Raw genomic sequence first — 27,913 nt, 5'->3', positions numbered from 1 at the left:
CACCCCCTCCACTTCCAATGCCACAGAAACAAACCACCGTGTCGAGAGAGCTCTTTGTGTCCCTCCTGGGGCTCGAACTCGGGGCCGTCCCTGAGCCCCCTGGGTGCGAGGAGAGCGCCCCGTGGGCCATCCCCGCAGCTCCCGCGCCTTTCCGGAGGTTGATCGGAGGTGCTGGGCCTCGCGGGCTCTCGTGCCCGGGCCGGCTTCGAACCCCGGTCCTCAGGTCTGGGCAGGCCCGAGCGCGGTGGCATTCCCAGGCGAGGGGGGGGGCGGGAGGGAGGGAAGGGGGAGGGGGAGGGGGTGCGCTGGGTGGAGGTCGACGGGCGCCGCACTGATCGACTCACGTTCGGAATGAAAGCCCGTCCGTCCGTCCGTCCGTCCGTCCGTCCGTCCGCGCGGTGGCTGACGGGCTGGCTCACCTCGGGGCGGCGGTGGGGCCCGGGCCGCCCCCTCGGCGCCTCCCCCCGCCCCCGGGACGGCTCCGCCCCCTCCCCCTCCACGTCCCCCCCCCCCCCGCCGGGGCGGGCCAGGCGGGCGCGGTCCGGCCTCCCAGGGCCCCCGGGCCCGGCGCGCGCGCGGCTCGGCGGCTCGGCGGCTCCCGGGCCCCGGGGGCGGGGGCTCCGCGAAGTTCCGGGTGGGGAGCCGGCGTCCACGGGGCTTCGAACTTGGCCGGGCCCGCGCCAGCTTCCACGGGCCCCGGGCCCGGGAGCCGCCCTGCCGGCCGGAGCCCCGAGCGCGCGGGGCCCGAGCGCTCCGCCCGCCCGCCGGCCGGCCCGGGGCTTCCCCGCGGCGGGGGGCGGCCGGGGCGGGCGCCGCGCCCGGGGTCAGCGGGGCCGCAGCCCCCGGGGCCGGCGGGCAGGCGGGAGGGGCGGGAGGGGCGGGGCTCCGGCCGGCGAGCGCCGATTGGCGGGCGGCGCCGTGAGTGGCAGGGGCGCGGGCGCGGGGCGGGAGGGGCGGGGCGTGCGGGCGGGCGCGGATTGGAGGGCGGCGCCGGGGGGCGGTGCCGGGGGCGGAGCCGCGCCGGGCGCCGGAGCTGAGGGCGCCGGGCGAGGAGTCGGGAGCGGCTGGAGCGGAGCGGGAGGAAGCGGCGGCCGCTCTGGCGAGGGGCTGGCGGCGGGCGGCGCGCCGGGGCCGCGAGCTCGGGAGGCCGCGGCGGCTCGGGCCGCGCCGCGCGGCGGAAGGAAGCCGGCGGCGGGGCAGGTAGGCGGCGGCGGGTCCGGGCGGGTGTGCTCGGGCGGGGGAGGCGGGCGGGCGGGCGCGCGCGCGGGGCGGACGCCGCTCGCTTCCTGTCCCCGGCCGCCGCTGCGCCTCCGGTGCCGCGGAGCCGAGTCGTCGGGGCGCGGGTGGGAAGCGGGGCCGGGGCCGCGCCCCCCTCCCGGCGCCCCGGCCCTTCCTCCGGGGGGGCGCCCGGCCTCGCGCGCCGCCCGCGCCCGGCTCCGCACGCCGCCCCGGGGCCGCCCGGCTGCGCCCGGAGGCGGCCGTGTCCCGGGGCCGGGCCCGGGAGGGGTGCGCCCCGAGCCCGCGGCCGGGGCGGGGGCCGGGCCGGGGTCCCCCCAGCTGCAGACCGGGCCCCCGGGGCGGCGGGGATCCCCGGACCTCGCCCCCCCCCCCCCAGCCCGCGCGCGCGCGCGCCGGCCCCCGGGGGCTGCGCTCCCCTTCCGGGGCGGGGGCGGCCGGGGTCCGGAGCCCGCGCGGCGCGGGGCCGCCGGCCGGAGGCGATCCGAAGCCGGGTCCCGCCGCCGCCGCCCGGAAACCCAGCGGTGTGTGAGCGTGTGGAGTGTGCACGCGCGTGTGCACGCGTGCATGGCGGGGCGAGGCTGCAGGGACCTGCCCGGCAACATGGAGCCGGCCGGGGAGAGCCCGCGAGCGGGGCGGTGGAGGGGGCCCGCCGGGGACCCGACGCGCGCCTCCTCCCCGGGCGCACACGCGGCCCCGCGGGTCACGAGGCCGGGCGCCGGGCACGGGGGGTCGGAGGGCCGGAGCCCGGGCACGCGGGGCCGCGCGCGGAGGCCGAGGGCGCCGGGGCGGCCGGGGCGGCGGGTGCTGTCTTCATTATTATTATTATTATTATTATCTTCATGGGGGGGTCACGGCCCCCACCCCCGCCCCCCGGTCTTAGTCCGGGGCGCGCCGTGGGGCGGACGGAGCCGCTAGTTCCGCGTTCCCCGTGCCGCGGGGGATTCGGCCCCGGCGAGGGGGAGAAGTTCGCGGCCAGGCGGGGCTGGGCTTCCCTTCCCCTTTTTCTTTTCCTTCTTCCTTTTCCGCCACGCTCACGGCCCCGGCTCCCCCGTGGAGATCCATCCATCCCCGTGGAGGTCCGGCGGGTGTGCGGCCCGCTCCGGCCGCCTTCGCGAGGGGAGGGATCGCAGGCTCCGGCCCGGCCGACCCCGGCGGCCTCGGTGACCGGAGCGCGGGAGGGGGGACCCAGCCAGGACCCGGAGCCAGCAGCGGCCTCGGTAATTGCAGCCGGAGGAAAAAAAACTTCACCACCACCCAAGCTCTCTCCGACCTTACACTATTCCCGAGCTGCTGAAAGTCAGCACATGGCATTGCTAGATGCAAAAGTTGTTCAGACTTTGGGAAGCAAGTGCTTTGCTTATTGCTCCCAAAGTTACAATGTCCCCCCCCCCCCCCCTCGGTCAAGTTTGGTCTTCCCCAGAGGAGGTCTGGGTGGGGAAGGCCGGGGGGGGGCGGGGGGCGGGGGGAGGCTTCTCGCTCTGCTGAAGGGCTGGGAGTGTCCTTGCGGGGGCCCTACCTGTTGCTAGTAGGTGCTGTGGGGCCATTCTGCTTTTCCTTAGGAGCCTCTGGGCTTCTGAGCGTGGCCGGTGCCTGACACGGGCCTCCGAACTGTGACTGAATTTGCTTTTAACTTTGATCTTGATTTGGGACTTCTTCCTAGTTGCGTAACAGCCCTGCAATGTACACATGGTTATCTGCTGTTTTATCTGATTTTTTTTTTTAAACAGTGATGGCGTGGTGTTCTTTCACATTTGTGATTCGGTATCATCGGGTGTCAAAAAGTATTTCTCTGATCGTGGGTGGTTGTTTTCTTTAGCTAGTTCTTGAGTGTGTGTATTTGGAGTGTGAACCAGAAGTAAGCAGTACAGGAAATGGTAGGTAGGCAGGAATCCACATTTTGGCTGTTGCAGTGTAAATGGTGGTTAGAAGCATTTGTCTCCTGGAAATGTGGAATACACCTTAGCTGATCTTTGAAGAAGGGCTTTTGGATGATTTTTTTGAGATTATTCTTTATTAGTGTACACTACTTGTGCAAAATAATGCATTTATTATGACATTTTCATACCTCTCTACAAATGATCAAGTTTAGTTTCTCCCGTTTTTGTTTTTTTTTCCCCTGTTCTCCTGAAGATCTGTGATGACCTTTCAAGTCTTTCCCTGAAGGTCTTTGAGTCTCCAGTGTAGACCTACTTATCCCGAGCAAACTATGTACTGTGAAAAGTCCGTTCCTTTACTAAATAAGTTTTTTCATACTGCTCTAATGTTTAGGTTGGTTGGTTGAAATTTTATTATTAATGAAACTCTGGAAAGCTACAAAATTACCAGTAGAAGGCATAATAAAATTATATCACCATTTTTTATTAAAAATGTAGGTTGTAATTAATTTTTAAAAGCACTTATATTTATTGCATTTTTCCCAGCCTTGTCCGCCTACAACCTAGTGTGATAATTTGCCAATGTTTCTGCCAATACTCTTCCTGAAGTTACTTGCCTAAGAGAGTGGCAATTAAAAGGCCAGTTCATGTATACTAAGCCAAATGAACTGAAAAATAGATGTTAATTACTTATAAACTTGTCTGCCTAGCTTGGGTTAGAGATCGCTGTGTCTCTTTCTGTTTCTTTGTCTCTGCCCTTCGTCCATCTCTCAAAGCTAGGAGGTGTATGGGACAGGTTTTACTGGAAGAAACAAAGGACTTTACTATAAAAACATCTTTGGAGATTTTGTTCAGCCAGCATTGTTTTCTTGTAAAGTAAATCAAATGCATACCCACAGGCACCTGTAGTCAAAATAGTTCTCAGGTTAATGATCACCCCAGAGACTATTGAAATTGTTGGAGTCTGGCTCAAGGGTGAGGAGGTTCCACCAACCAACTGCTGTGGAGAGCTGAGTTGTTAACGAGGGAGGCTCCTGGCAGGACTGTTGGCTAACCCAGCCTTCCTCCTGGGTCGCCCTCACCCCACCCCACCTCTGTGGTCTCAAGTATGGGGGCTCTACCAAGTGAACTTGTCTTCATTTTCTGTGTGTGTGTGTGTGTGTGTGCGCGCGCGCGCGCGCATGTTTGCTTGTTCTTTTTTTTTTTTTTGAGGAATGCCAGGGAACCGGCATTTAGCCCTTCTGGAGATGAGTGGTGTCCCCTGACTTTCTTCCCCATTCCTGCCCCTGTGCACGTCTCCTCCTCCACAGACAAGCCCCTGGCCTCTCCCTGATCTCCTTAACCCTGACCTTCTACAGAGCCGCCCTTCAGGTAGGCAGAGTAGGACTTGGACAAAGTCCCCATGCAGGCTTTATCTGGCTATTTACAGCAGGGTTTCATTTTAGATAGCTTCAGGATCCATTTAGAACTGGCTTGCTGAAGTTAAAGGTAGTGCAAGAGAAGATTCCTGGCAGATGGCTGTTTCTGTTTTAAATCTGAGTTGTAGAAATGACAAGTGACATTCAGTGTGACCCTTACTAGCAGTTCTATTATTACTAGGAGTAGCAGTGCCACCACTGCAGTTTGCCTTGTAGCTTCAGGCATGTCATTTAACTTGTCTTTGCTTGCTGTCCCTTTGGAAAATGGGGATGGTAATTGTATCCAGGGTGGTGGCAAGGATTAAATGAGCTGATACATGTAAAATTCTGCTTGGCACATAGTAAGCACTGAATTGGCATTAACTATACTGAACTCTTCCCGTAACTCACAGAGTGATAGGCTTTGTGTAGTTGCCTCTGGGCTGCCTAATGACCAGGTATAGTTAGGTCTGTCTCACAGGTGAGAAAATGATGACATGGAGAGGTTGAAGTGACTTGCCCATGGTTATTTCGGCACAGATGAGGGCAGCTGCCTCTATCTACAGCTCAGTGTTCATCCTTCTTGCTGTGGATTTTTAAGGAATAGCATGTCTTTTTCCACAAGAAGAGGGGGCTTTCGGCTGTCTCGTCTAGTCCACTCTTTAGACCCTCTATGAGGATCTATGAAGAGGCAGAAGCCAAACCATTGAGCCATCACGGTCTCTTTTAGGTGGTAGGATCTGTTCTGCAAGTTGTCTTCCCCTTTCTCCAGCTTTTCTGTAATGACCAGAGCGCCTACAGACTGCTTTTAGTCCTCTGCTTGAGTTGAGCCCATCTAGTATTCCCCTCCATTTTAATGGCGGTATATGTATGTGTGTGTGTATATATATATATACACATATGCCATGACATTGACCCTAGCCCCATTATTTTAAATGGAAGCTGTAGTAACTGATTGTGTAGACTAGGTTATTTTCACTTGGTTCAGTTTGATTTTTTTTTTTATGGTTTCCAGAAATTTGGAAGTTGGAAAGATTTTCAAACAGTTTTTGTTTTTTGTTTTTTAAAGAGAATGTGTGAATTGAGGTGGAGTGCTTGCCCTAGACTCAGAGCTAGGTTGTGTGTGAGAGGATTACACAGGTATTGCTAGATGCCTCAAGCTGCTGGATCTTCTGCAGTCCTGGGGAGAACCGGAAGGAGAGAGGGAAGAATTTACCAGTCCTCTAGATACAACAAAACTCTTTGGATTGAAGCGGCTCATATCTCCCTAGGGAGGAGTTAACTTGTTAGAAATTGTGCAGTGAGGGGTCTAGGGTAGGGTAGGGACAGATGCCAAGAGGGATACAGGTGGCAGAAGCTAAGTTCATAGAATAGAAATGGGCGGAATTCCAGAAGTGGGCAGCCTTCCAGAAGTGGTGTGCCCAGGGTTCTTTCATTCACTGGTTTATGGACTTCTGAGGCGAGAATGAATTTAAATGAAGTCTCTGGAGGGAACTATGCATGGCTGAGCTGCTGGATCTTGGATTTGGGATTGCTGTCTACCTGGGATGACTTATTATTCTTCAGATAGGTGACCGAGTGAACTATAGACTCGGCAAGGCTGTTCTGTCTTGAACATAAAGGCAGGCCCTTCCAGGTTTGCCTGGACAGCCAGCTTAGGTAAAATTCTGCCTTGTCGACACCACTGACACACATGGACTGGCCCTGGGTGTCCTAGCAAGTTGAGTGGGGAAGTAGATTTTGGTGCTTGCAGAAGTGGTGGTTGGGTAGATTCGGCTGCCTGGATCTGAATTTAGCTGCACCTCTCAGATTCTGCATATATTCACAGTCAAGGCACTAAACTCTCTCTCCTCTGGAATTCCTCCTATATAATGTGAGAAGATTGGTAGGACCTACCTTCTGTGGTTATCTTGAAGAGGGAATGGGTGGACAGACAACACATAAGCATTAGCAGACGGTAGTGAGGACGACAGTGACTCATTCAGGAGAGCGCCTAAGGGATACAGTCAGGTAGAGATAGATGCCTGCCTCAAATGCCTCTCTGAACTTCGGCACCACATGACCAAGGCCCCCCTAAATAAATGTCCTGTCTACTCTCCTTTTATAATCATGCTCCTAAAACCACTTCGCTGACGTGGAGTCGTGGCTGACCTTGACTATTTGACCTGTCCTGCTTGTTGTAAGTCTTCCTGGCTATGATTGTGACATCTCACAAGACAGGAGTACCACGTTCTGCTGCAGTCCCAGAGTCATCGAAGGTGTACAGTTCCTTCGTCCAACTGGGAGCCACAATTCGTCATGGATTTTCTTTTATTATTATTATTATTTCTTTATTTTCAGGAAGAAAAGAGCTAATTGGGGGGAGAGCATACTGTGGGCCCACATGAGATGGCGGCGCGTGGAGACAGAGAGGAAGGAAGAAGAGAAAAAGAGGCGGCATGGATTTTCTTACAGAGAAAAAGTAAAGTTCTTCAGACAAGGCCAGGGAGAGTATGGAGGCCCTGGATAGGTCTTTGCATTTGGTGAGGTTGTATCTTTAGCGTCTAACCTCTTTGCGGTTATTGGATGCCCTCCACATTGTCCTGCCGTTTCGATAGGTCTAGCCACAGACAGACTCAAGCAGTTTTCAGCTAGACCTTCAAAAAAAATAGAAGCGTGGCACCAGGGGCTCACATCTCTAATCCTAGCCACTAGGCTGAGATCTCAGGATCATGGTTCAAAGCTAAGTGGGTCAGACAAATCCTGAAGACTCACATTTCTAATCAACCAGCAGAAAGCCGAACTAGAGGCATGGCTTAAGTGTAGGTCAAAAGCCTTGATTGGGCCTTGAATAAAAAGGCCAAATGAGAGCTAGAGGCCCAGAATTCCAGCAGACATGTGTACACATCACACCCGTTTGCACACACGAGTACACAGACAGCTTTTTCTCACTGCAGTGCCCTTTAGTGAGAGACAGGCATACCCTACCTAGCTACATAGGTGTGCTGTTCCAAGGCTTGTTGGTTGCTCGGGGCAGAGATCATTGTTTCCCATTCAGTTAAGGATCTTACTGATTTAGGATCCCCGCCCCCCAGCTATATTCTAACAGGAAAAGCTCTCAAAATTTTTGAGGCAGATTTGGAAGAATTAAATTATTCTTCGGCATATTGCCTGGTTCCCAAGCATTTAGGGATATGCAAATTTCCATGTTCTTTAGACTTCTGTGTCTCCTTTGTACATCAGTCCTAAAAATGAGATTTGCTTGTTCTACATTCTTGTGTGAATTTATGCAATGAATATTTAATTCAGTTCTGGATCTTTCTAAAGGAGAGGCTTTCTTCAAACATAGTATAGCTTATTTTTCTCATATGCTCTGCTGGTCGCATTAATTTTTTTTCTCTGATGACTGAAATGCAAAGTAGAGTCCTATCCCAAATTAATATTCTCATTACACATAGATGCCCAGTATTTGTTTTTACTTCCTTTACTATGCAACTCTCCTAAGAGTGCTATTGTATTACAGCTAAGAGGCTTTAACCATGTACAGTTGAATACTTTACACTTCTGAATGCCAACAAAGCAATTAATTTATGATTGGATCTTGCTTCTCAAGATGCCTTCATTGAAGAGGGCCTATAATATTAAACTTCTAAAGTGTTTCACTCTTCAAAACTTATAAAAGCTCTCTTTGATACAACACCCTGAAATTGTGTACTGTTGTTTTTATTGCTTTATTGCTTTATTCAGCTTAACTGAAACCTTCGGGTTGCTTTTACTCCTTAGAATAAGATCACAGGGAGAAGCCGGCGGAGTGCAGTGTCTGCATGCTGTCTTAGAAGCGCATTCGTTCTGACTCCAAGCTCTCACTTGCAGCAGGGAGGTTTGCCCATTGCTCTGGCTCCGCTGTGCCTCAGGAAGGAAAGTCCTCCAGCAGTCAGTCATCTTGACAGAGTTCTGCAGCAGACACCTCTTACTGCTTTTTGAACTCTTGAAAGTTTGGCTTTGCTATCCTTAGGACTTGTTGGGGATCTGCTTTCTCGGGAAGTCCATGATGATTCCACAGTGTCCCCTGTGTGGATGCTTTTGCATCTACCTTCTGTGCTTTCTTGATTCCTGGTTTCTGGGACGTTGCATTGTCTCTTAACCCTTGGCTCTCTCTCAGTTGGATCACCCCTCCTCTCCCCTTCCACCCCCTCCCTCTTCTCTCCTTTTTTCCGCAGTGCATCCTTCTTAGCTTTCCTCATCTCTATTCCATCTCTGTGCCAGCCCACCAGACCCTTTGTGGTCGGGTTGGGATTCTCAGGTGTAGCTCTTCTGTTCCTGTTCAGTGCTGCCCACGGTGAAGTGCATAGGTGTGCAACCAGTCACACATGCTCTGCCTGTCTTTTCAGTGGGATAGACTCCCCTTTCCTCCTTTGGCTTCAGATGGATTGGATGGCCCGTTCTAGCTCTTCCCAGAATATAACATTTGCCTCGTGACAGCAGCACCTGGGATCGTGCCACACATTCCATTCTGTGTGCAGATTGCTGCAATTAGATGCGGTCTCTCCTTCACTTAAACTTCATGGCACGTAGTGCCTGCCTCTGTTTTGGTGCCTTGTGTACCCGTTTTATCTCTGGGACATTGCCTCATGCCAACAGCCCTCCTCCTGTCTCTCCCCAGTGTTCTTAGAAGGCAGGGACTGTCTTAGTCATCTCTTGTGCTCTGTGTCAAGCCGTAGCAGACTGGCCCATGTAGGTCTGCCAGGTTGATTAAGGACTTGTTGAATGGAATTTGGAATTCGGATTCACAGATGGCAAAGCGTGCTGCTCATTCATGAGTCTTGTTTTTCCTTTGCTAGGTGAAGCTGCGAGTGGAGTGTGGCCGTACAATCGGAAGACAGATGGACAGTGTGACAGCGTCGGAGAGGATCGGGCCTGGCCCTGAGAGTCGCCCTGTAGGCCGTGCGTTGACAGGTTGCTGAGAAGAAGTGGAGCCTCGTCTTCACACCCACCATTGATGGAGGACAGATGGACAGCGGGTGGCCATCTCCTCTTAAGCCTTTGTCTTCTGCCGGACACCTATTAGGGATTTTAGCGCATTCTCTGACTTTGCTTTCCATCAAAACGTAAATTTGGACCGCAGCACATCAGACTTCCCTGTTGCAGGGTAACATCTGTAAACATGAGTGCCGAGGGGTACCAGTACCGCGCACTGTATGACTACAAGAAGGAGAGAGAAGAAGACATTGATCTGCACCTGGGTGATGTACTGACTGTGAATAAAGGGACCTTGGTGGCCCTTGGGTTCAGTGACGGACAGGAAGCCCGGCCTGAAGAAATTGGCTGGTTAAATGGCTATAATGAAACTACTGGGGAGAGGGGAGACTTCCCAGGAACTTACGTTGAATATATCGGGAGGAAAAGAATCTCGCCTCCCACTCCAAAGCCCCGGCCGCCTCGACCCCTTCCTGTTGCACCTGGTTCTTCAAAATCCGAAGCGGACAGTGAGCAACAAGGTCAGCATTGATGAGTGATTACTCAGTGACTGCTTTTTCTCTTTTCAAGCTTTGTTTTCTTCTTTTTGGTAAAGAAGGCTCTTAGGTACATGCTGGCAACTTTACCTGAATGGATGTAGAATGCATAAAAGCCATTGCCTGGTTAGAGGTGTATCTTTGTGGGGTTGGATGTTGCTATAAAAATAGGGAGATGGCATCATCCGATAATCTGTTCGGTGCACACTTATCTTTAAGCACTGTTATAGTTGCCATTGAATGACAAACCGATTGCCTTCTTGTAATTGGTGTTCTATAGCTCCAGTAATCGCTCTGGGAAAGTTGAGGGCAAGTCTAATATAAGCATATTTAACGGCAATATGGTTTGCATGGAAAAATGTAGAGCAATAAAATAACCACAGAACTCAGCAGTGAAAAAACCATTGTTTTTCTAACCTGGTATCTACCTCTTGGTTTCCTCTCCAGGAACATTGTGGCTTAAGCCGAAACCCAGTCCTGGAGTTAGCATAAAAGTAGAGGGGTTTCTCTTCCCTTGGGACCAGTGTCACTCACCGCACTAAAGCCTATGGGCTGCTTGCTTGTCAGGAGAGGAAAGTAAAACCCACTGGGTACTTGTCTTCAATGGAAACCACCTCCATTCCAAACCCACTTTCTATTCATCGGAAGTGGTCCACATTTAAGCTTGGTGCATGGCCGTTGGTTTAAGGATTTTATTCTATTCTGTTTCTCACCACGACTTGCCTTATTCTCAGGCTTGCTGTTTATCGTCTTCATCAAATACTGGTTTTCTCACTAGTAAACCTCACTGTGTGTAGAAGTGTGTGCATGCGTGTGCGTGCTTGTGTGCGTGCACCCTCTTTCCTTTCTTTTTTCCTTCTTCTTTCCCCTCCCTCCCTCCCTCCCTCCCTCCCACCCTCTCCTTCCCTCGTTCTTTTTCTCTTTCGAGACTTAGGAATGAGAAGGCAGAGTAGGTAGAGCAAGCTAGCAATGGTTACATCTGATGTCAGCAGTACAGATTTCCAGAAGGGATTCTCAACTGTGCTTTCTTTAGTGTTGGCCAAGTCTAACACAAGTAACAGAAAAAATGAGGATAAAGGAGCAGATAAGGGGTAAAAGCTGTCTCTAGCACTGGCTGATAGAATTCATGGTACTGTGTAAAAGGCAAGGAACTTTCTAAGGACACACTAGAAGGGAACTGTCATCCTTATTGGACCAAGGGAATAATTGTTTTATAAATGATCCTATAATAATACTCAAATAATAGTTTCTATTAGACTAGACGATTAAAAAGCAAAAATTATTATCATTTTGCAGGTACATCAGAAGCCCTTCAAACTTATCCCTACAGAAGTAATGTGTGTGTGTGTATGTGTATATGTGCATGTGTGCGCACACCAGTTTGGGGGTTTGAACTCAGAGCCCAGGCACTGTCCCTGAATCACTGTCCTCAAGGCTAGCACTCTACCACTTGAGCCACAGCTCCATTTCCAGCTTTTCTTTTCTTTTAGTGATTAATTAGAGGTAAGCGTCTCACTGACTTTCCTGCCTGACTGGCTCTGTGAGCCTCAGACCTCAGCTTCCAGAGTGGCTGTGGACCTAAGCCACCAGCACCTGGCTTTGCAAAAGTAATTTTTATCAGTTCTGCATTTCCTTTGTACGGTTACTTAGCAGGTTGAAGGTAAAAATATAATTGCTTTTCTCCACCAGATTGTTTTTAATTTGACTTTTTAAAGTTAGAAACACTTTCTTAAGTGCTTTTTCAAGGGAAAATGGACTTCATTTGCTCCAGAGTACAAAGGCTTGCAAAATTGGAATAATGTGACTGTTGAATTAGAGAAGGTGGTATAAGAGAGCCTTGCCAAAATTAATAACAAAACAGTTTTTATAGAAATGGTTTCTAAACAAAAATTGATACTTGCCATTAAATATAAGGTTATTTGGATAGAATATTCAGAAAGCAAGACTTTCTAGGAAAAATTATTTCTTTATAGTGTTAAGCCTATTTTATAATGCCTTTTTCTCTAAAGTGACAGTTGAGAGTTTTTAGAACACTTTTTTTTCACTTTTGTCTTTAATACATGGAAAGATAAAGTGATCTGAAAAAATTATAGTAGAATTTAAGAAAGAGTTCTATGGTAATAGTCTCGAATGTTAGAAAGAAGCAGTCTGAATATAAATGAGAAATTAGGAAAAACGGAAAGGTTGGACAAGCGGTGTAGTGGGTTATGCGGAGCTTTATACCAAGCATTAGGTTTTCTGGAAGTGTTAGTCTCGTATTCTCATTCAAATACGACTCCTGTGAAGAATTCAGTTGCTCCCACATGGTGCATGTTAAATGGATATGGAAAATAACTGGAAGGGCGAATTTTGAACCAGTGAGGCTCTGATTTCTTTTGCCTGATTGCCTACGTATTTGAAAGCCTTTGGGGGTGGAAGGTTGTGTCGGGGCCAGAAAGGATAGTTCCTTTCTGATTGTAATTAAACTCTGTAGACTTTTTTCCTCCCTGCCTTTCTTTCAATCCTTCCTGTCTTTGTTTTGCTCTCCTTTTACCTGTGTTACCCTTCCCCCCATGTCTGACTGTACTGTGTCTAATTATTCATCAAGGTTTTTTGTTGCTGTGTTTTTGTTTGTTTGTTTCTTTTTTCTTTTTTTTTTTTTTTTGCATGTAGTTCTCTTGTGAGCCATTGGCACAGGCTGCTTGCTACTCATACATCCCTTGAGCCCTGCTACGCTTCACTGCTGTGTCTTTCTCTTTCCCTTTGAGGCAGGTCTTACTGTGTTGTCCAGGCTGGCATCAAGCGCCTAGGTTTAAATGATGCTACCACTTCAGCCTCCCAAGTACCAGCTGCATGCCTGGCTATTTTCTTTTTAGAATAAAGTTGTTCATTTTGTTTAGCAAAGAAATTTATTAGAAAATATTACACACCATTTATTTGCTTAAGAGTTTCAGTAGATAACACTGCAACCTGAGACCCTAGGAGAGAGTTGTTATCAAACTCTATAGCTCAAAGTGGATTCTGTGGGGCTGGGGATATAGCCTAGTGGCAAGAGTGCCTGCCTCGGATACACGAGGCCCTAGGTTCGATTCCCCAGCACCACATATACAGAAAACGGCCAGAAGCGGCGCTGTGGCTCAAGTGGTAGAGTGCTAGCCTTGAGCGGGAAGAAGCCAGGGACAGTGCTCAGGCCCTGAGTCCAAGGCCCAGGACTGGCCCCCCCCCCAAAAAAAAAAGTAGATTCTGTGTAAGCGGCTCTACCCTGTACAGTACAATCCATTTTCTCCTTTCTCTTTATTGCTTGTTCCTGGAAATTAAGCTGTGAAGTTTTAACTTTTATGAGGGGAAGTAAAAAAAAAAAACCCATGGGAACATCTGATAAAATGGCTCCTCTCAAGAAAAATATATTTTCTGCCAGTACATTTTTGCATATCGTTGTTTAGGAAGCCCTGGCCTATACATTGAGTGAGTTGTGTATTGGATAACTTTGGATTTGAGGACCTTCAATTCTTTCAGAAATCAAGGATAAAAAAATTGACCTTAAGCAAGACATCATGCCACTCCCTGCCTTTGTGGTTGTCTTGTGTCTCTCAGGTAGTTACTCGGCAGACGCCCAGCTGGCGGACACCCACACCCCTCCTCCACGGAGACCGTGGAGGCTGGCTCTGGACACCCGCTTCTGGCTGTAACCTGCCCCTCTGCTTTTGCAAAGCACTTACTATCCACCCTCCCATATCATCTGTGTTTATTATCTGAGCGGATCTCTGGAGCCCCATGAGACATGGGCGGGGGGTGGGGGTGGGGGGGAGGGGGTCTTTGTGTTCCTTAGTATTCCAGATCTCTCAACAGCACAGTCGGACCCCCCGGTGGGGGACCCCGGCCGTGACACAGGTGCCTCCCTTTTGAGATCAGCCACACGAGCGCGCGCGCTCCCTGTGTCACCTGCGGGTATGCCAAGCTCGGTAGCCCTGCCGCGTTTGTGTCGTTGGGTCCCGAGGTCCCCTGCGGCCTCCCAGGGCTCTTATCTCTGTCCCAACGCTCCGCTCAGGACAGGTAGTTCTGCTCTGGAGAAAGTGGGTGAAGTTGATAGTGAGTAGGTGTGTCCTGAACAGCCAGTGTCCTAGAGCACAAAGTATGTGTCAACTCCTCCCTTTTATAGCCCTTCTCTGTGCACGGGCTCAAGTTGACGATATGATGGGGATTAGGTTTTATTTCATGTTTCCACAGCTGCGTAAAGCCCTGTCTGACCTTTGGAGTGAATCTCTTTACTGTTCATTTAAATGAAGGGTGTGCTGCGTGTTTCTCACTCTTGAGAACATGCCTCCTGGCTCGGTCTTTTTCTTCCTTAGTTGACGCCACCCCCCCAACCCCCCAATGCTTTTTGCTGGTGTCCTCTTCTACACCGGAAGGGCATCAAATGCAAACAAAGATTTAGTGATAAGGGAATAAAAAGATCTCCCTTTCTTCTATGTAAGGTGTCTGCTAGGGTAGCACACACCTCCAGGTCGCATTGTAAAGTCTGGACGTTGCAGAATGTGTAGGTGAGTGAGAGTCTCCGACCAGAGATCACGCTCACTCCCCGTGTCTCACTGTTCATAGTACGCCAGCCGTTTTCACACAATAAAGCAAAAAAGCATACATTTGGCTTGGCCTGTTTTAATTTCTGACCAGGCTCTCTTGGAAGTAGTAAAAGAAAATAGCCTGGAATTGGTGTTCGTTCCTGTGATTTCTCAAAGCATGCTACTTTTACATGTTTTACCCACGGCGTTTGGGTGTCCCTCCATCCTTTGTCTAGAAAGCAAGGCTGGAATAAATCCTGTAAGTTGACAACACTGCACAGAGGCCAGGGGAAAATAGCGACCTGATCCCAAATTACACACCTTGGCCGAGCCCTGTGGTCATAACACATGACTGTCTTTTTGTCATAACACTAACACAAATGCCTTTGTAAGTAATTTGCTGGGCATCAGGAATTGTCTCATTGTAGAAAATGCTCTCCAACTGTCGCCACCTTCCCTCTTCCCAGAGTGAGGCTTTGCCGTGGAGTTGGAAGGTTATCTTGCTAACTGTTCGACTTGGTCTGGATTCTGTCACCACTGTGCCCTGGTTGCGGGGAGAGGAGGGGCGAGCGGAGCATGGCCAGTTACAGGGCCCTTGAACCCCGCCTCAAACTTGTGTCCAGCCAGAAAAGCCACCAGAACACCGTAGAGCTGTTACATGGGTGTAAAAATGTGTTTGCCTCTGTTTCAGTAGAAAACAAAATCTGTTTGAGGATCTCATCAACGGAATTGATTGGGAGTCTGGAAAAACAAAACAAAACAAGTGTGGTCATTCTTTTCGGAACAGTTGGAGGGGCCCAAGCACTTCTCTGAGGGTCACGAGTGTGTCACCTCCGTCAGTTATGTGTGTATGCACTGTATGTAACACCGGTCCTTGTGCACATCGGCATTTATGCGCCTGTGGCTAAAATTCTTGATTTGTTAATACTGTTTTTTCCTCTTCATGTGCAAAGGGAAGGAAAAGAACCCTAATTAATAATTTTCACACCCACAGCTGCTTGAAAAGAACTTGGGCAAGAAAAGACTCGCCTTTCCTGCCCTGTAGTGGGAGCTTCTGTCCCTCAGCTGACTCGCAGTAGGAATTGACCAACAGAGCTGGGAAGCCATTGAATCAGAGCTTCCTTGGGTACCCCAAGAAGGGGAAGAGGGCAGCACCTTCTTCCCTAGGCTCACAGAGAAGGACCTGCTTTTCTTTTCCCTGGCTTTCCTGGGAAATCTGTGGTGGCAGTTACAGTCAGCATGATGTCATTTGCGACTTCTGCCAGGTTACCACAACCTGTGCCCTTTACATCCCAGGGCTGAGTGGGGCAAGTTGATTTCCTCACTTGAGTGAGAGATGGTGGCCCCTTCTTATTTCCATCTTTGCTCCTCACGGTTTCAGGTGCCTGAGCTCAAACAGGGTCTGATAATACTAGCTACTCGAGAAAGAAAGAGACCACAGTCAAAGGTTTTGTTGTAGTATAGTGTTATAATTATTTCTTTGTAATTAGTTATTATGGGTAATCTCTTAAGGATGTGTAAATTAAGCTTTAATCACAGGTATGTATGTGCAGGAAGAAAATAGCATGTGCCTTATGGTATGTAATGTTTGGTGCCATCTGTGTTTTTGGGCATCCGCTGACAGTCTTAGAATCTATTCCCCCCAAAAGGGAGGGTGTCTATAGTTCCTCCTCCAACCAGTAAGTGTTCCCATGCCCACTTATAGGTAAACAGCCTGGCCAAAGCCCTCGGTTAAGTGGAAGGAGCCCATTTTGTTTACCAGCAACAAAGTGCGTGCTGATGGTCTTTAAACAAAAACTTTGTCATAAAAATAAAACCCTGAGGGGCTGGGAATATAGCCTAGTGGCAAGAGTGCCTGCCTGGGATACACGAGGCCCTAGGTTCGATTCCCCAGCACCACATATACAGAAAACGGCCAGAAACGGCGCTGTGGCTCAAGTGGCGGAGTGCTAGCCTTGAGCGGGAAGAAGCCAGGGACAGTGCTCAGGCCCTGAGTCCAAGGCCCAGGACTGGCCAAAAAATAAATAAATAAATAAAACCCTGAGAAGTGGAGCTGTGGCTCAAAGTGGTAGAGCACTAGCTTTGAGTGCAAAAACTGAGGGACAGCACCCAAGCCCTGAGTTCAAGCCCCATGATGGGCAAAAGAGAGAGAAAAAAATAAAATAAAACCCTGAAGGCTACAGGTTGTATGTTTGAGCTTAGTTGGCATTATATTCTTTGATACGTCTGATGTCAGTTCTTTTTTTCTGACTTCTAGGGGAATCTTTCTCTCTCTCTCTCTCTTTTTTTTTTTGGTGAATGTCTCTTTGATTAGTAAGCATTTATTTCTTCAGTCAGGCTGAGTCTGAGAAAATAAACATTAGAGATTCTGAAATTCTACAAGGGGTGCCTGGCATCTACTGTCCAATCGCCGAAAAGGGGAGAGGTGGCCAGTAAGAATGATACTGAGATGGGAGAAGATGACTTGGTGGGATAGCTGAAAAAGTGAAGCATAATGGCATTGTGGATTGTTAATGTTTTGAGGGTTTGGGGTTTTTTTTTTCTTGGTCTTGTGCTTGCTGGGCAGAGGTATTCTTACCACCTTAGGCCTGCCCCCGCCCTCACTTTTGAGATAAAGTCTGAGAGTTGGGGCCCAGGACTACCTTTGGGCCAAGACCGTACCCATCCCTGGGATTATAGCAACACAGCACTGCACCGGGTTCTCAGGAGATGGAGTCTCCTTAGCTTTTTGCCCAGATTGGCTGGAGACCGATCTCCTGACCTCAGTTTCCCCCGTAGTTAGTTAGGGACACAGCGGCGAGCCACCGCACGTGGCTGTTTGGAGATCCTGATTGAATTGATGGCACTTAATATTAAAGCAGTCTATAGGCCTTCAGAAGAACTACAGTGAAGTCCAAATTAGCTCATTTTCAATTTCTTGGGTCCAGTTTACCTAAAAGGTAAGTTGTTTAACAAAATATTGTCTAAATACTTTATAAATATGTCCTTAGCTGGTGATTCACACCTGTAATCTTGGCTACGCTGAAGCTGGAAATTGAGAGGATTGTAGTTGCCGGCCTTTAGGACCAAAAAAGTTTGTAAGACCCCATCTGAACAGGAAAAAAGTGGGCAGCCTAGCTACCATGGGAACCATAAGTAGAAAAAATCAGGATTCAGGCAGTCCAGGACAAAAAGTAAGACCCCCCATATAAAAAAACAAACAAAATAAAAAACCAAGAACAAAAACAATCAGAGCAAAACGGATCTATCCCTTTGAGTTCTAGCAGTAGAGAACATCTAGCAAGCAGGAAGCCCAGAGTTCAAACCTCACTACTAGCAAAAGAAAAGAAAAAACAAAAACAGGGATGGGAAGGTGACTTAGTGGTAGAGTGCTTGCCTTCCATGCATGAAGCCCTGGGTTCGATTCCTTAGCACCACATAAACAGAAAAGGCCGGAAGTGGCACTGTGGCTCAAGAGGTAGAGTGCTAGCCTTGAGCAAAAAGAAGCCAGGGACAGTGCTCAGGCCACCCCTAGTATCATTCTTACCAATTTGGATAAACAACTAAGATATTTTGTATCTACTATGGAAGTAGAAACAATTGTTAAAATAAACAAAATAACCACTATGATGCAATGGATAGCATTAAATATAACATTAAAATGTAACTTTGTAATTTAAAAACAAAGCAAATACAAGAGCTCTCTGTTTAGTTATATGTGCAGAACTTTTCTAATAGCTTTTCACCATCCAAAATGTATTGTGGTCATTTTCAGAAATACACCTGAGGACCATTTCTTTTTGTAGATGTTTGTAGTGGTTTTGTAATCGTCCGTTTATTTTCACTTGGCAGCATGCATTATGTACTCTGTTGATGGTTCTTGTCAAGTTTGATGTATATTGAAATGCTGACTAAATTACTACAGTACGCCGTTGAACACGATTTATAATTTGTCATTCTTATCTAAGATAAGAGTAAGTGAAATATATTTTCTTCTTGTATTATCTGAAGCAAGAATTCTATCCTGCTTTGCCTTCTGTAAATTTCTCACCCATTTTTAAAACGAGTGTTCTCTAATTGACAAAGAAATGCTGGATGCTGGATACTGCTCCTTCTAAATATTTGCCTATTTTTTTTACTGTAACTCCCCCATTTCTACTAAAGAATTATTGGAGGGCTGGGGGTGACTCAAGTGGTAGAGTGCCTATCAAACAAGAGGCCCTGAGTTCAAACCCCAATACCACTAAAAAAAAAAAGAAAATAAAGAACAGAACACTAAAAAAGTTTTAAAAATTAAAAAAAAAGTGGTGAATTAAAACCTCAGAGGACCCTGTATCTAGAAAGAAGAGAATGATGTAGTGTGTTTCTGTAGAGGACTGAGTTGGGATTTAGAGTGGCTGGAAGATGTGTTTAAGACATCCTTATTGCGAGATCGGATTGGAAGCTGGCTTGGGGATTCTGGTAGTGCCAAGGCTTCGCACATCCCGTGATGTATGATCTTAGGATGTATTTTACCAGTATGAAAACTTAATGCTCTACTTCTGTTGGTGGTCATTCACCAATTCTTGACATCGTAGTTGGCTTGAAATGTTTCCGGTTTCCTATGTTGTAGTACCGGAGAGAACTAAAAGGCACTCATGGAATGGCTCCTTGTACTGTGCAATATGATGGAATTTCTGGGCACGGTGGTTCACACCTGCAGTCCCAGCTACTCAGGGGCTGAGATTGGAGGATCCTGGCCTGAAGCTAGCCTGGGCAGGGGAGTCCTTGAGACTCTTACCTATGACTCATGACCAGAAAGCCAGGTGGCTCAAATGGAAATGGTAGGACCTCAACTTTGACTGGAAAAGTCAAGGAAGAGTACCTGGGCCTTGAGTTCAAGCTCCGGCACTGGCAAAAAGAGAAATGAACAGTGTGTGAGCATGTATAAAAATGGATGCCATTTTTCCCCCTCCTTCCCAGAGTGCCCAGATTTGTTTAATGGGCTTTTGTCCTTGTTAAAGTTTTCAAAGTCAGTAGAGGGAATGGTTATAGCATTAGCTTTTTCAGATTATCAAGATATGTTTAGACTTGTGTAGGCAGATGTCATTCTATTGGGTGAGCGCTGTCACCCTGAACAAGAAAACCCACATCATATTACTCTCAGACCCCTCAGCAGGGCCAGGGTGGGGGGATCAGAGTTGAATCCAGCTTGCTACTGGTATTTGGTAAAATGTAGTTTTTGAAACCACTTCAGTGAAATCACTTTTGTGATGATTAGGTATATACTGATGCTAATAATACTTCTCTATTGTGACTCAGTATTGAACATTGCTAGTTTTATTCTTACCCTATTTAAGGAAAATAAGTTTTGTTTTCTTGCATTGCTAGGGGTTGAAGCAGGGCCTTGAGCGTGCCAGGCCAGTGCCACATCCTTAGCCCTTTAAAATAACTTTAATATTAAGAATGTTGCTGCTTTCATAAGTAAACAGGTCATTTGAAATACTTTTATTTCTTTAGTTCGTAGTTGAATATTTGTGCAATTATTAACTTGTAATTTGGAGGCATTTTACAACATTTCCAACTGAGTCTTCTCAGGCTTTTTTTTTTTTTTTTGGTAGGAAAGAAATATTAGAGAACTAGCCCCTAAATAAGGGTAAAATTTGCAACCCAGAACTGGGGAGAAGATAATAATGTCTTAAGAGAATTTAGTGCTCAGGTGAATTGAATATTTACTGGATACCAAGGGATGGGATATAAAGGATTTGGTTAGAAAACATCTGTATTGTGGTTACTTTTCCACACTTCCCCATCAATCTAAAAATACAGAAAATGTCTTGTACTTTTAAGTTCAGCCTTAAAGTTTTGTAGCTTTAGCCATTTGCCAGGCATTTCATAGAAACTTTTCACTTGATCTTCACAGTCATCTTTTTTATAAAGGGGATAATAAGCATTTTGACATAAAGAAAGGAGCTAAGACGACTGTGGAAATACTGAAAAAGAAAAGGGACTCTATGCAAGGGAGCACTCGGGCTGGGAACCCCCCAGGCAGGGTTACAGCCCTGCTTCATGAAGTTATCAGTAACGGAACTGTTTTCTGGGTGGTCTTCAGGTGTGTGTGCTTTATCTGCTTCATTTTGTGAGCTATTATATTCATACAAAAGAATCTCCCTTTAGCTTTATGAATGACTTACCGGTATTTTCTTATGTCTGGCAAACGCATGAAAGGGTGGAAATACAGAGAGACTGATAAGGTCCTGGAATGAAGACAGGTTGTGGTGTGTGTGTCTGCATGCACAGTTTACCCAGGGAAGAAACACACCTTGAGCAGATTATTCAAATGGTATAGAGCTTTATAAACAAAAACGCTTTCCATTTCTTTTTTTTTGGCCAGTCCTGGGGCTTGGACTCAGGGCCTGAGCACTGTCCCTGGCTTCTTTTTGCTCAAGGTTAGCACTCTGCCACTGGAGCCACAGCGCCACTTCTGGCTGTTTTCTATATATGTGGTGCTGGGGAATCGAACCCAGGGCTTCATGTATAGGAGGCAAGCACTCTAGCCACTAGGCCATATCCCCAGCCCCCCATTTCTATTTTTTTTGAAGATGTTTCCCTACTATAAATTTTCCTTTTTTCTGACTCAGATTCTTTTGATTAACCAGGACGGGCTGGTCACGCATCAGCTGCCTGGAAGCCCCAAACCTGAGGCTATCATGTGCAGGAACTGTGCATGTTGTCATGTGGATAATGGCAGCTAGAACTCCTTACTGTGGTGAATCTTAGAGATGGCTTGAGTGAATCTAAAGTCATAAACCTGAATCAGGTCAAGGTTAGCAGTAAAAGACTTGAGTAAATTACTAAATCCATTTGATTGCCAAACCTTATTTCTCAGGAAAGCTGACCACTGCCAAGTCTGTAACATAAACATTGTGTTCTCTTACCTGGTTTTCAAGGATCATCGAGCATGGGTAGGTCAGCAGAAGGGCACCAGGTGAGTTTTATTAAGACACTGTACAGATGGCTTTTTTCAAGGGCAGTGGGTGCCAGCAAAACTTCTTGGATGGTTTCTCCCCACCCCACCCCCAATTAGAAAAGAAACTTTGGAGGTAAAGGCCTTTCCTGAGTTAACTTTTCTGCCTAAGGGACTCTCTTCTCACTGGGCTCCTAAGGGGCCAGGGTAAGAAAACAAAAACAAACCAAAAAACCCAACTCTGAACACCTATCAGAATTAGAACCATCGGGGAGCAACGTCTGCTGTAAACTAAATGGACCCAGATTTTACAGCACAAACAATAGAATAAGCCTTCGACTGCCTGCATCATCTGGGCAGAGCCATGTCCTCTCTAACACTCTGGCCATAACTCAGGGAGGGCTCCGGCAGCTGACCCCTGGATGTTTGCTTCCCTCCCTTTCCTTATCTCCCCAGCAGGGCCTTTCTGCTCAGTGGGAAGACACAGCTCAGAAAACAACCCTGCAGAGCTGGGCCCTGGGGTAGGGAATATTCCTTTGATGGCCTTGAGAGCCTTACCTCCAAGAGAAAGAGAAGTATTGGAGAAGACCTGTGGTAACCAAGGGTTTGGGTAATCTCAGCTCTTGGACAACTAGGGTGTGGGGATGGCAGGCAATGAAGGCAGGAGAAGTGGGTTTTTTGTTTTGTTTTTTAACCCCCTCCCAGACTACCAAAACTATATTGAAGTGGCCACCACTTTGGGAAGCCCACAAGCATTATGTGCCAACCTGCCAAGTGACGTAAGGCCCAAATTAGGAATCCAAGTACATTGAGCAGACTTCGAGCACATATGGGTGATCGCTTCAGGTTTAGTGGTAAATGGAGAGGTTGCAATGGCAGAGAAACCAAAAGAATCCCCACTGGCTAATCAAAGGCAATATAGACACCGCTAGCAGTAAGGTCTGACTGTGAAGGCCGAGTGAAGATAAAGCTCTTCCAAAATCCAAAGGAAAGATTTAAAACTGGTGAGAAGGTAAACAGGTCTAGCATAAGAATTGTGTGAAACTCTGGTAAACAGGAATTCCTATCAAGTGGAATAAGGATTTGACTGTGCAAGCAAAGGGGAGGCCATCTTGGTTAGGTATTTCTTGGTGTTTAAAAAATGGTAAGAAAAGTATTAAAACGTGTTGCCAAAATACTCTGACCCGGGTAATTTCTACCAAAGCAACATCTTTCTCCTCTGTAGCAGTAAAGACCAAGAAAATGGTAGATGTGTATCCGTAGGATTTTGAGGAAAAAAGATGGAGACTCAAGAATGTTATGATCTGCCTCCTTTGTTATGTGGGAAAGAAATTGAAAGACATTCTCTATGCAGGAATTCACAAAGGATGACTTAGCCCTCTCGTGTCATGGGGAAGATTGAAAGTTAGCCTTTCATCCATAAATTTTCGGATGGGAAAGGCAGACATGAGAAATGATTCCTAGATGGAGCTGGCCCTGGTGGCTCACCCCTGCAATCCTCATTCCTTAGGAGGCTGAGACCTGAGGATCACTGTTTCAAGCCAGCCTGACAGGAAAGTCCATGAGACTCTTACTTCCAATAAATTACAAAAAAAAAAAAAAAAAAAGAAGTACCAGATGTATAAAACCAGAGTACATATGCAAATTCCTAGAAACGTAGTGCACTATTACAAAAGATGGACAACCAAGAAAGTGGGTAAAAACACTCTGTAAGAAAACATTAAAGGAATAGATGTATACAAACATATTTATACAAACATAAAACGATTTATATTTGAATGTTCGACACGTATTGTGCTTTGCTAATATTTTCTGTGTGAACTTGTTACTTGTTATGACAACTCTAGGAGGTTGGCCTTAGGCTCATCGCATCTGTTGGAGAGACAACCTATAGTTAAATGACAGGCTAAGTTCACACAGCGAGTGGAGGCGTTGGCATTTGACCGTCTGTGGTCAGTTTGTCCTCACAATGCTATTAAGCAACTGCTACCACTCTGCCAAGGGGCTGGTGGGTGGAGATGTCAGACTGTGGGACACTGCTTATTTCTGGTCAGCCAGGGGGTGTCAGGGGCCAAAAGCAACCCCTCCCCCATTTTCTCTCACTTGCCAGTGACCTAGGATGCTGTTTGGCAATGAATTAAAACAAGTGAATTTTTCTGTCAATAGAAACAGATTCAAGGAAACCTAGAGTATGAAGCCGACTTGAGTCATGCTTCCGATAGCAAAGAACATCACTCCAACAGGTTGGGAAAGAGAGGGGTTTTTTCCCCCTCTGCATGTTGGAACCTGTGGGTCTTCAATGGCTAGTGCTCCTACATGTTATAGTTAATTTTACTGATTTCTACGGTGTAACACTTACATAAACATTACACTTGTATAACATGTACGCACGCACACACACGTGTAGTATGTAAGGCCAAATAGGAAATCCATTGTTGGACTAATAATGCAAACATATGCCGTTAGAATTGAAGCTTGTGTCTCCCTGGGGGGGGAGGGGGCGTGGCCGATTGAAAACTCCTCTCTCTCCCCACGTCTCTGGGCTGGCTTCGTTGTGTGGAGTTTCTGCACAGTTACATTTTAACTGACACTTGTGGTCTAATCTTCCCCTTCAGAGAAACTGGAGAAACGTGGTTGGCTTTGCATGTGGAGGAAGTTTAAACATATTGGAACAGAAAATTCATAGTTGTTTAGCTGAAACTCCGGTTCTTGTCAGACCACATCTCTCTAGCTCTTCTGTGATTGGAATCATCCAACTTTGGCCCTTGCTATGGAAAAGTTTCACAAAGTGCAAAAAATGTTTACTCTTGTTTTCGTTGCCAGATCCGGAGTCTGTGCAGCCCATCTGAGACCGCTTTGCCTATCACAATGGGAGCAAATAAGCCAACTGTCATGTTAACTGTTTTTATTCCCGAAACTACCTTTTGCTGAACTCCAAAAATTCTAAAACCTAGATGCGAATACTTTGTGTTGGTCACTTTTTCAGAGACAGGATGAACTTTTCCTCCCAGTGGTTCTGTGTGTTTGCCCCCCTCTCTCCCTGCCCGAGGCTTTCATTTACCCTGGAAGAGGAGGACAGGATCTGTTCAAGAGGCAGAACCACTGGCAGGTAACTCTGCCTCATTCCACTTTTTCTTTCACGGTCCCTGAGGTTTTTCACCATGGCGGATGCTCTACCATTTGAACTACAGCTCCACTTCTGGCTCTTTGGTTGTGAATCGGAGATGAGAGTTTCATGGACTTTGCTACTTTCTTGGCTTTGAACCCTAGTCCTCAGGCCCCAGTATTGTGAGTAACTAGGGTTATCCTAACTTAGAAGCCATGCTTATGAAGTGTGAGCCACCCGTGTCCATTTTCTAAAACTTGTAAAATGTAGCTGAGGCGATTGCTTACACCGTGGCAAGAGTCCCCTGATTCCAAAGGAAGCATCGCTTACCAGCGCCACAGGCTAAGTGGACATTTGGAAATGTTGCGAATTTAACATTCTGGCAAATGTAGTTAACAGTCCTCGGGGTTGTTATCTGTTTGTGTGTAATAACTTCTTAAGAGAAGGAAATGGAGAGAGTGGTTCATAGTCACTGTGACTAAAGCCTGATTTTTGGCTTAAGGGCACAATTTGTTGATAGGAATTGTAAAGAGGAGATTCAATGTTTAATGCTTTGGGCAGTTCAGGTTCTGGTTAATAGTATTATTTATTCTAAACCTTTTCATTTGTGGGCATGTAGTTGGTAAACTGCATGAGTCTTTGATTTCTGAGAAGACTCTCTGTGCAAGTTTCTTTTTAATGCACATGTTATATCTAGAGGCTATTTTTTCTTAGTTTCATGTAAGAGGAAGTGTTTTAGAATTTGGAAATTCTTCCACATGTCACTCTCCATTCCTACATCAAGGCCTGGCATTGAGCATGTACTGTGTGTCCTGCCTTTTCTCACTTAGTCTTGTTTGCAGGTTCAGGCTTAGAAGGAACAAGTGTGTAATTTTTGCCTCTATTCCTAATAGTCTTCAACTAATTTAAAAATCCCTCAGATATGAGAGTAAAAAATATTTAACAGTCAAATAGCTTGTTTGTGTACTCATTTCTTTAGAATGCAGTCAGTCAGTCTGTCTATCCATCCTTCTGTCCGTCTATCTTATCTATGTATCTGCATCTAGCTATCTACCTGTCTATTTGTTTATTTATTGCTGGTCCTTGAACTTCTTTTGCTCAAGTCTAGCTTTCCACCACTTGAGCCACAGCTGGGCCTTTGCTGAGTAGTTTATTGGAGATGCGTCTGACTTTGTGGGCTTCAAATGGCAATCCTCACATCTCAGCCTCCAGCGGAAACTCGGATTACAGGCGTGAGCCCATGGAGCCTGCATACGCTTATTTTAAAGAAGTTGAAATAAGGCAACAGAAGAAATGTCATAGATTAACCATGACCCAGTTTTATTTAGGCAAAACAATGTACGATTCACATGTAATTCGTTTGAGAGCTTAGATTCCGGCTCCTTTTATAGCAGTTCTAGTCTGAAAGATTGCTTTCTGTATTAGTTGGTTAAGCAAAAGTTGAAGTTTTGCTTCTAGAAGAGACAGCTCCCATGCCAAGCACTTGGGGCTCGATGCTGGTTCGGGAGGTGAATTTTCTTCATGTAGGCTCATGTTGGGTCTTGTTCAGAACACAGTAGTCAAAGTACAGTCACACCACGGTCACAGTGTGTGACGGAGTGTGTCTGTGAAGTGACAGCGCGATTGGTTGGACTATAGGTGTATAGCACTGTTTCTGGTAAGACAGAAAATAAAATCTGCCGATCTACCATAGACGCCCTGGCTCTCAAGTGTTTTCCTAGGCTAGACCTACAAGAGAGGAAACTGTCACAGATGCCGTAGCCCCAGGACAGATCAGTCCGTCCCCCTTAGGAGTTAGAGCCTCTCTGTAGTTGTGTGTAGGGGGAAAAGGCCCTTCTGTAAAGTGGGTTGCACGGGTTGCCTATTCACCATCTGAGCACTTGCTGAGACTTTTCTCGAGGCCTCCTTCCTGAACTTGCCTTCTTTCCGTGTCTGGGCGCGCTGGAGTGTCTGTCCAGGGGGGAGTCCCTGTTTCAGGCAGAGAAAAGGGAGGCCGGGTGGCGATGAAATGTGCTGACTCCTTGCCTCAGAGGTTAGCACTTTTCATTTATGCTTTGCATGACTCATTGTAAATTACAGTGCTCTACAGATATAGAAAGAAGCCTTCCTCTCCCACCCTCCCCCAGACGCCGCATGCTGGAAAAAGCAAGAAGGTTCTGCACATGGGAGCCTTTTTTTTTTTTTAAACACAAAGTCAGTCGCTGATGGGATTCTCTTCCTGCCAGAATTCCCACTGGTCCACTGTCGCAATTTTTTACAGAAGGCCGTGATGAAAGAGGAAGGCCTATTTTGAGCCACTTGTGGATTTCTGCTGTTCTTGGTATCAGGAGAATTTATTATTATTATTATTTTGGTTTTTGAACGCAGTGCTAGGCATGTAAAATCTACTAGTTGAAGTATAATTTTAATTAAGAGATTTGTTATGCCGTTGTGATTGGACACATACAAGTTTGAAAGGTTCTTGATGTTTTATTTCCTGTTTCTTTGTTTTTTAAGTGTTTTCTATGAACTCCTGCTAGATGAGAGAATGTTCCTCAGAGAAAATTCTTCTCTGGGAAGATCCATCCTTGGTCATAACGTAGAAAATTCTTCAAAGGAAGTGGCTGTGATCTGAAATGGAGAGGGCTGGAAAGGAAGCAGAAAGTTCTGTCCTACCACAGACAGACCCAGAATATGTAATACGTGTGTCTGCAGAGGACAATTTTCAGTTCCTAGTGGAGAGGAGATCATGGCGGGCACACCCCAGGAGTTTGTACTAACATTTGAACCTTTCTTTCTCCCCCAGAATTATCACAGGGGAAAATAAAAGTAGTCCTACTGTGTGGCACACTGCCGCCTTTAGGTTCAGAATGCTCACAACAAAAAGCCATTGTAATGTCGGATGGCTAGCCCCCAGCTTGGAGCTCAGCACAATCAGTTTCGCAATTAATTTTGGTGGCTCAGAGCAGAAACAGGTTACCTTTGGGATCCAGACTTTGAACAGACTGCCCGTGGCACAATCACATAGACGAGAGTGACAAAGGACTGCTTAATTGAAACTATCTAAAATGGTTCCTTGGGCTTCATGGACAAAATTGAGTAACTTCAGTTTCCTCTCTTGACTCTAGTTTACTTCCTTCTCTAGAATCAAGCATTAAGTATTCTAATCTTCTACAATAAGATGGATTAGCTGTAGTTTAATTTGGAGTGTCAATTTGGAGTGTTCTGTGGCTACGTTAATTATATTCTCCACTGAGATTAAATTGGTGCACATTTGACAAATGTATATACACAACAATGTATGCTTACCTGGGGAAAAGAAAATTTCTGTTAGCCACTCATCCTTGCTGGTTTGCTTTTGAA

General features: G+C 47.2%; 1 protein-coding gene across 4 annotated transcripts in view; it reads left to right on the top strand.

Moving 5' to 3' along the window:
* Positions 1-1,103: 1,103 nt before the first annotated feature.
* Positions 1,104-27,913, top strand: part of Pik3r1 (phosphoinositide-3-kinase regulatory subunit 1) — a 74,331-nt gene continuing 47,521 nt past the window's right edge. The window contains exons 1-3 of one of the 4 annotated variants that reach the window (XM_048368529.1): positions 1,111-1,200; positions 6,851-6,971; positions 9,331-9,987. In XM_048368529.1, coding sequence (XP_048224486.1) covers positions 9,654-9,987 — 334 coding nt within the window. In that variant the 5' untranslated portion in view covers positions 1,111-1,200; positions 6,851-6,971; positions 9,331-9,653. Of the gene's footprint in view, positions 1,201-6,536; positions 7,001-9,330; positions 9,988-27,913 lie in introns of those variants that run through there. The other 3 variants (XM_048368530.1, XM_048368528.1, XM_048368531.1) reach the window with 3 other exon arrangements.

This window comes from Perognathus longimembris, chromosome 19 (genome assembly GCF_023159225.1).
Source record: "Perognathus longimembris pacificus isolate PPM17 chromosome 19, ASM2315922v1, whole genome shotgun sequence".
In the NCBI taxonomy this organism is placed as follows: Eukaryota; Metazoa; Chordata; class Mammalia; order Rodentia; family Heteromyidae; genus Perognathus; species Perognathus longimembris.
The sequence above is the reverse complement of the archived record's forward strand: the minus strand, read 5'-3'. Positions and strand labels throughout refer to the sequence as shown.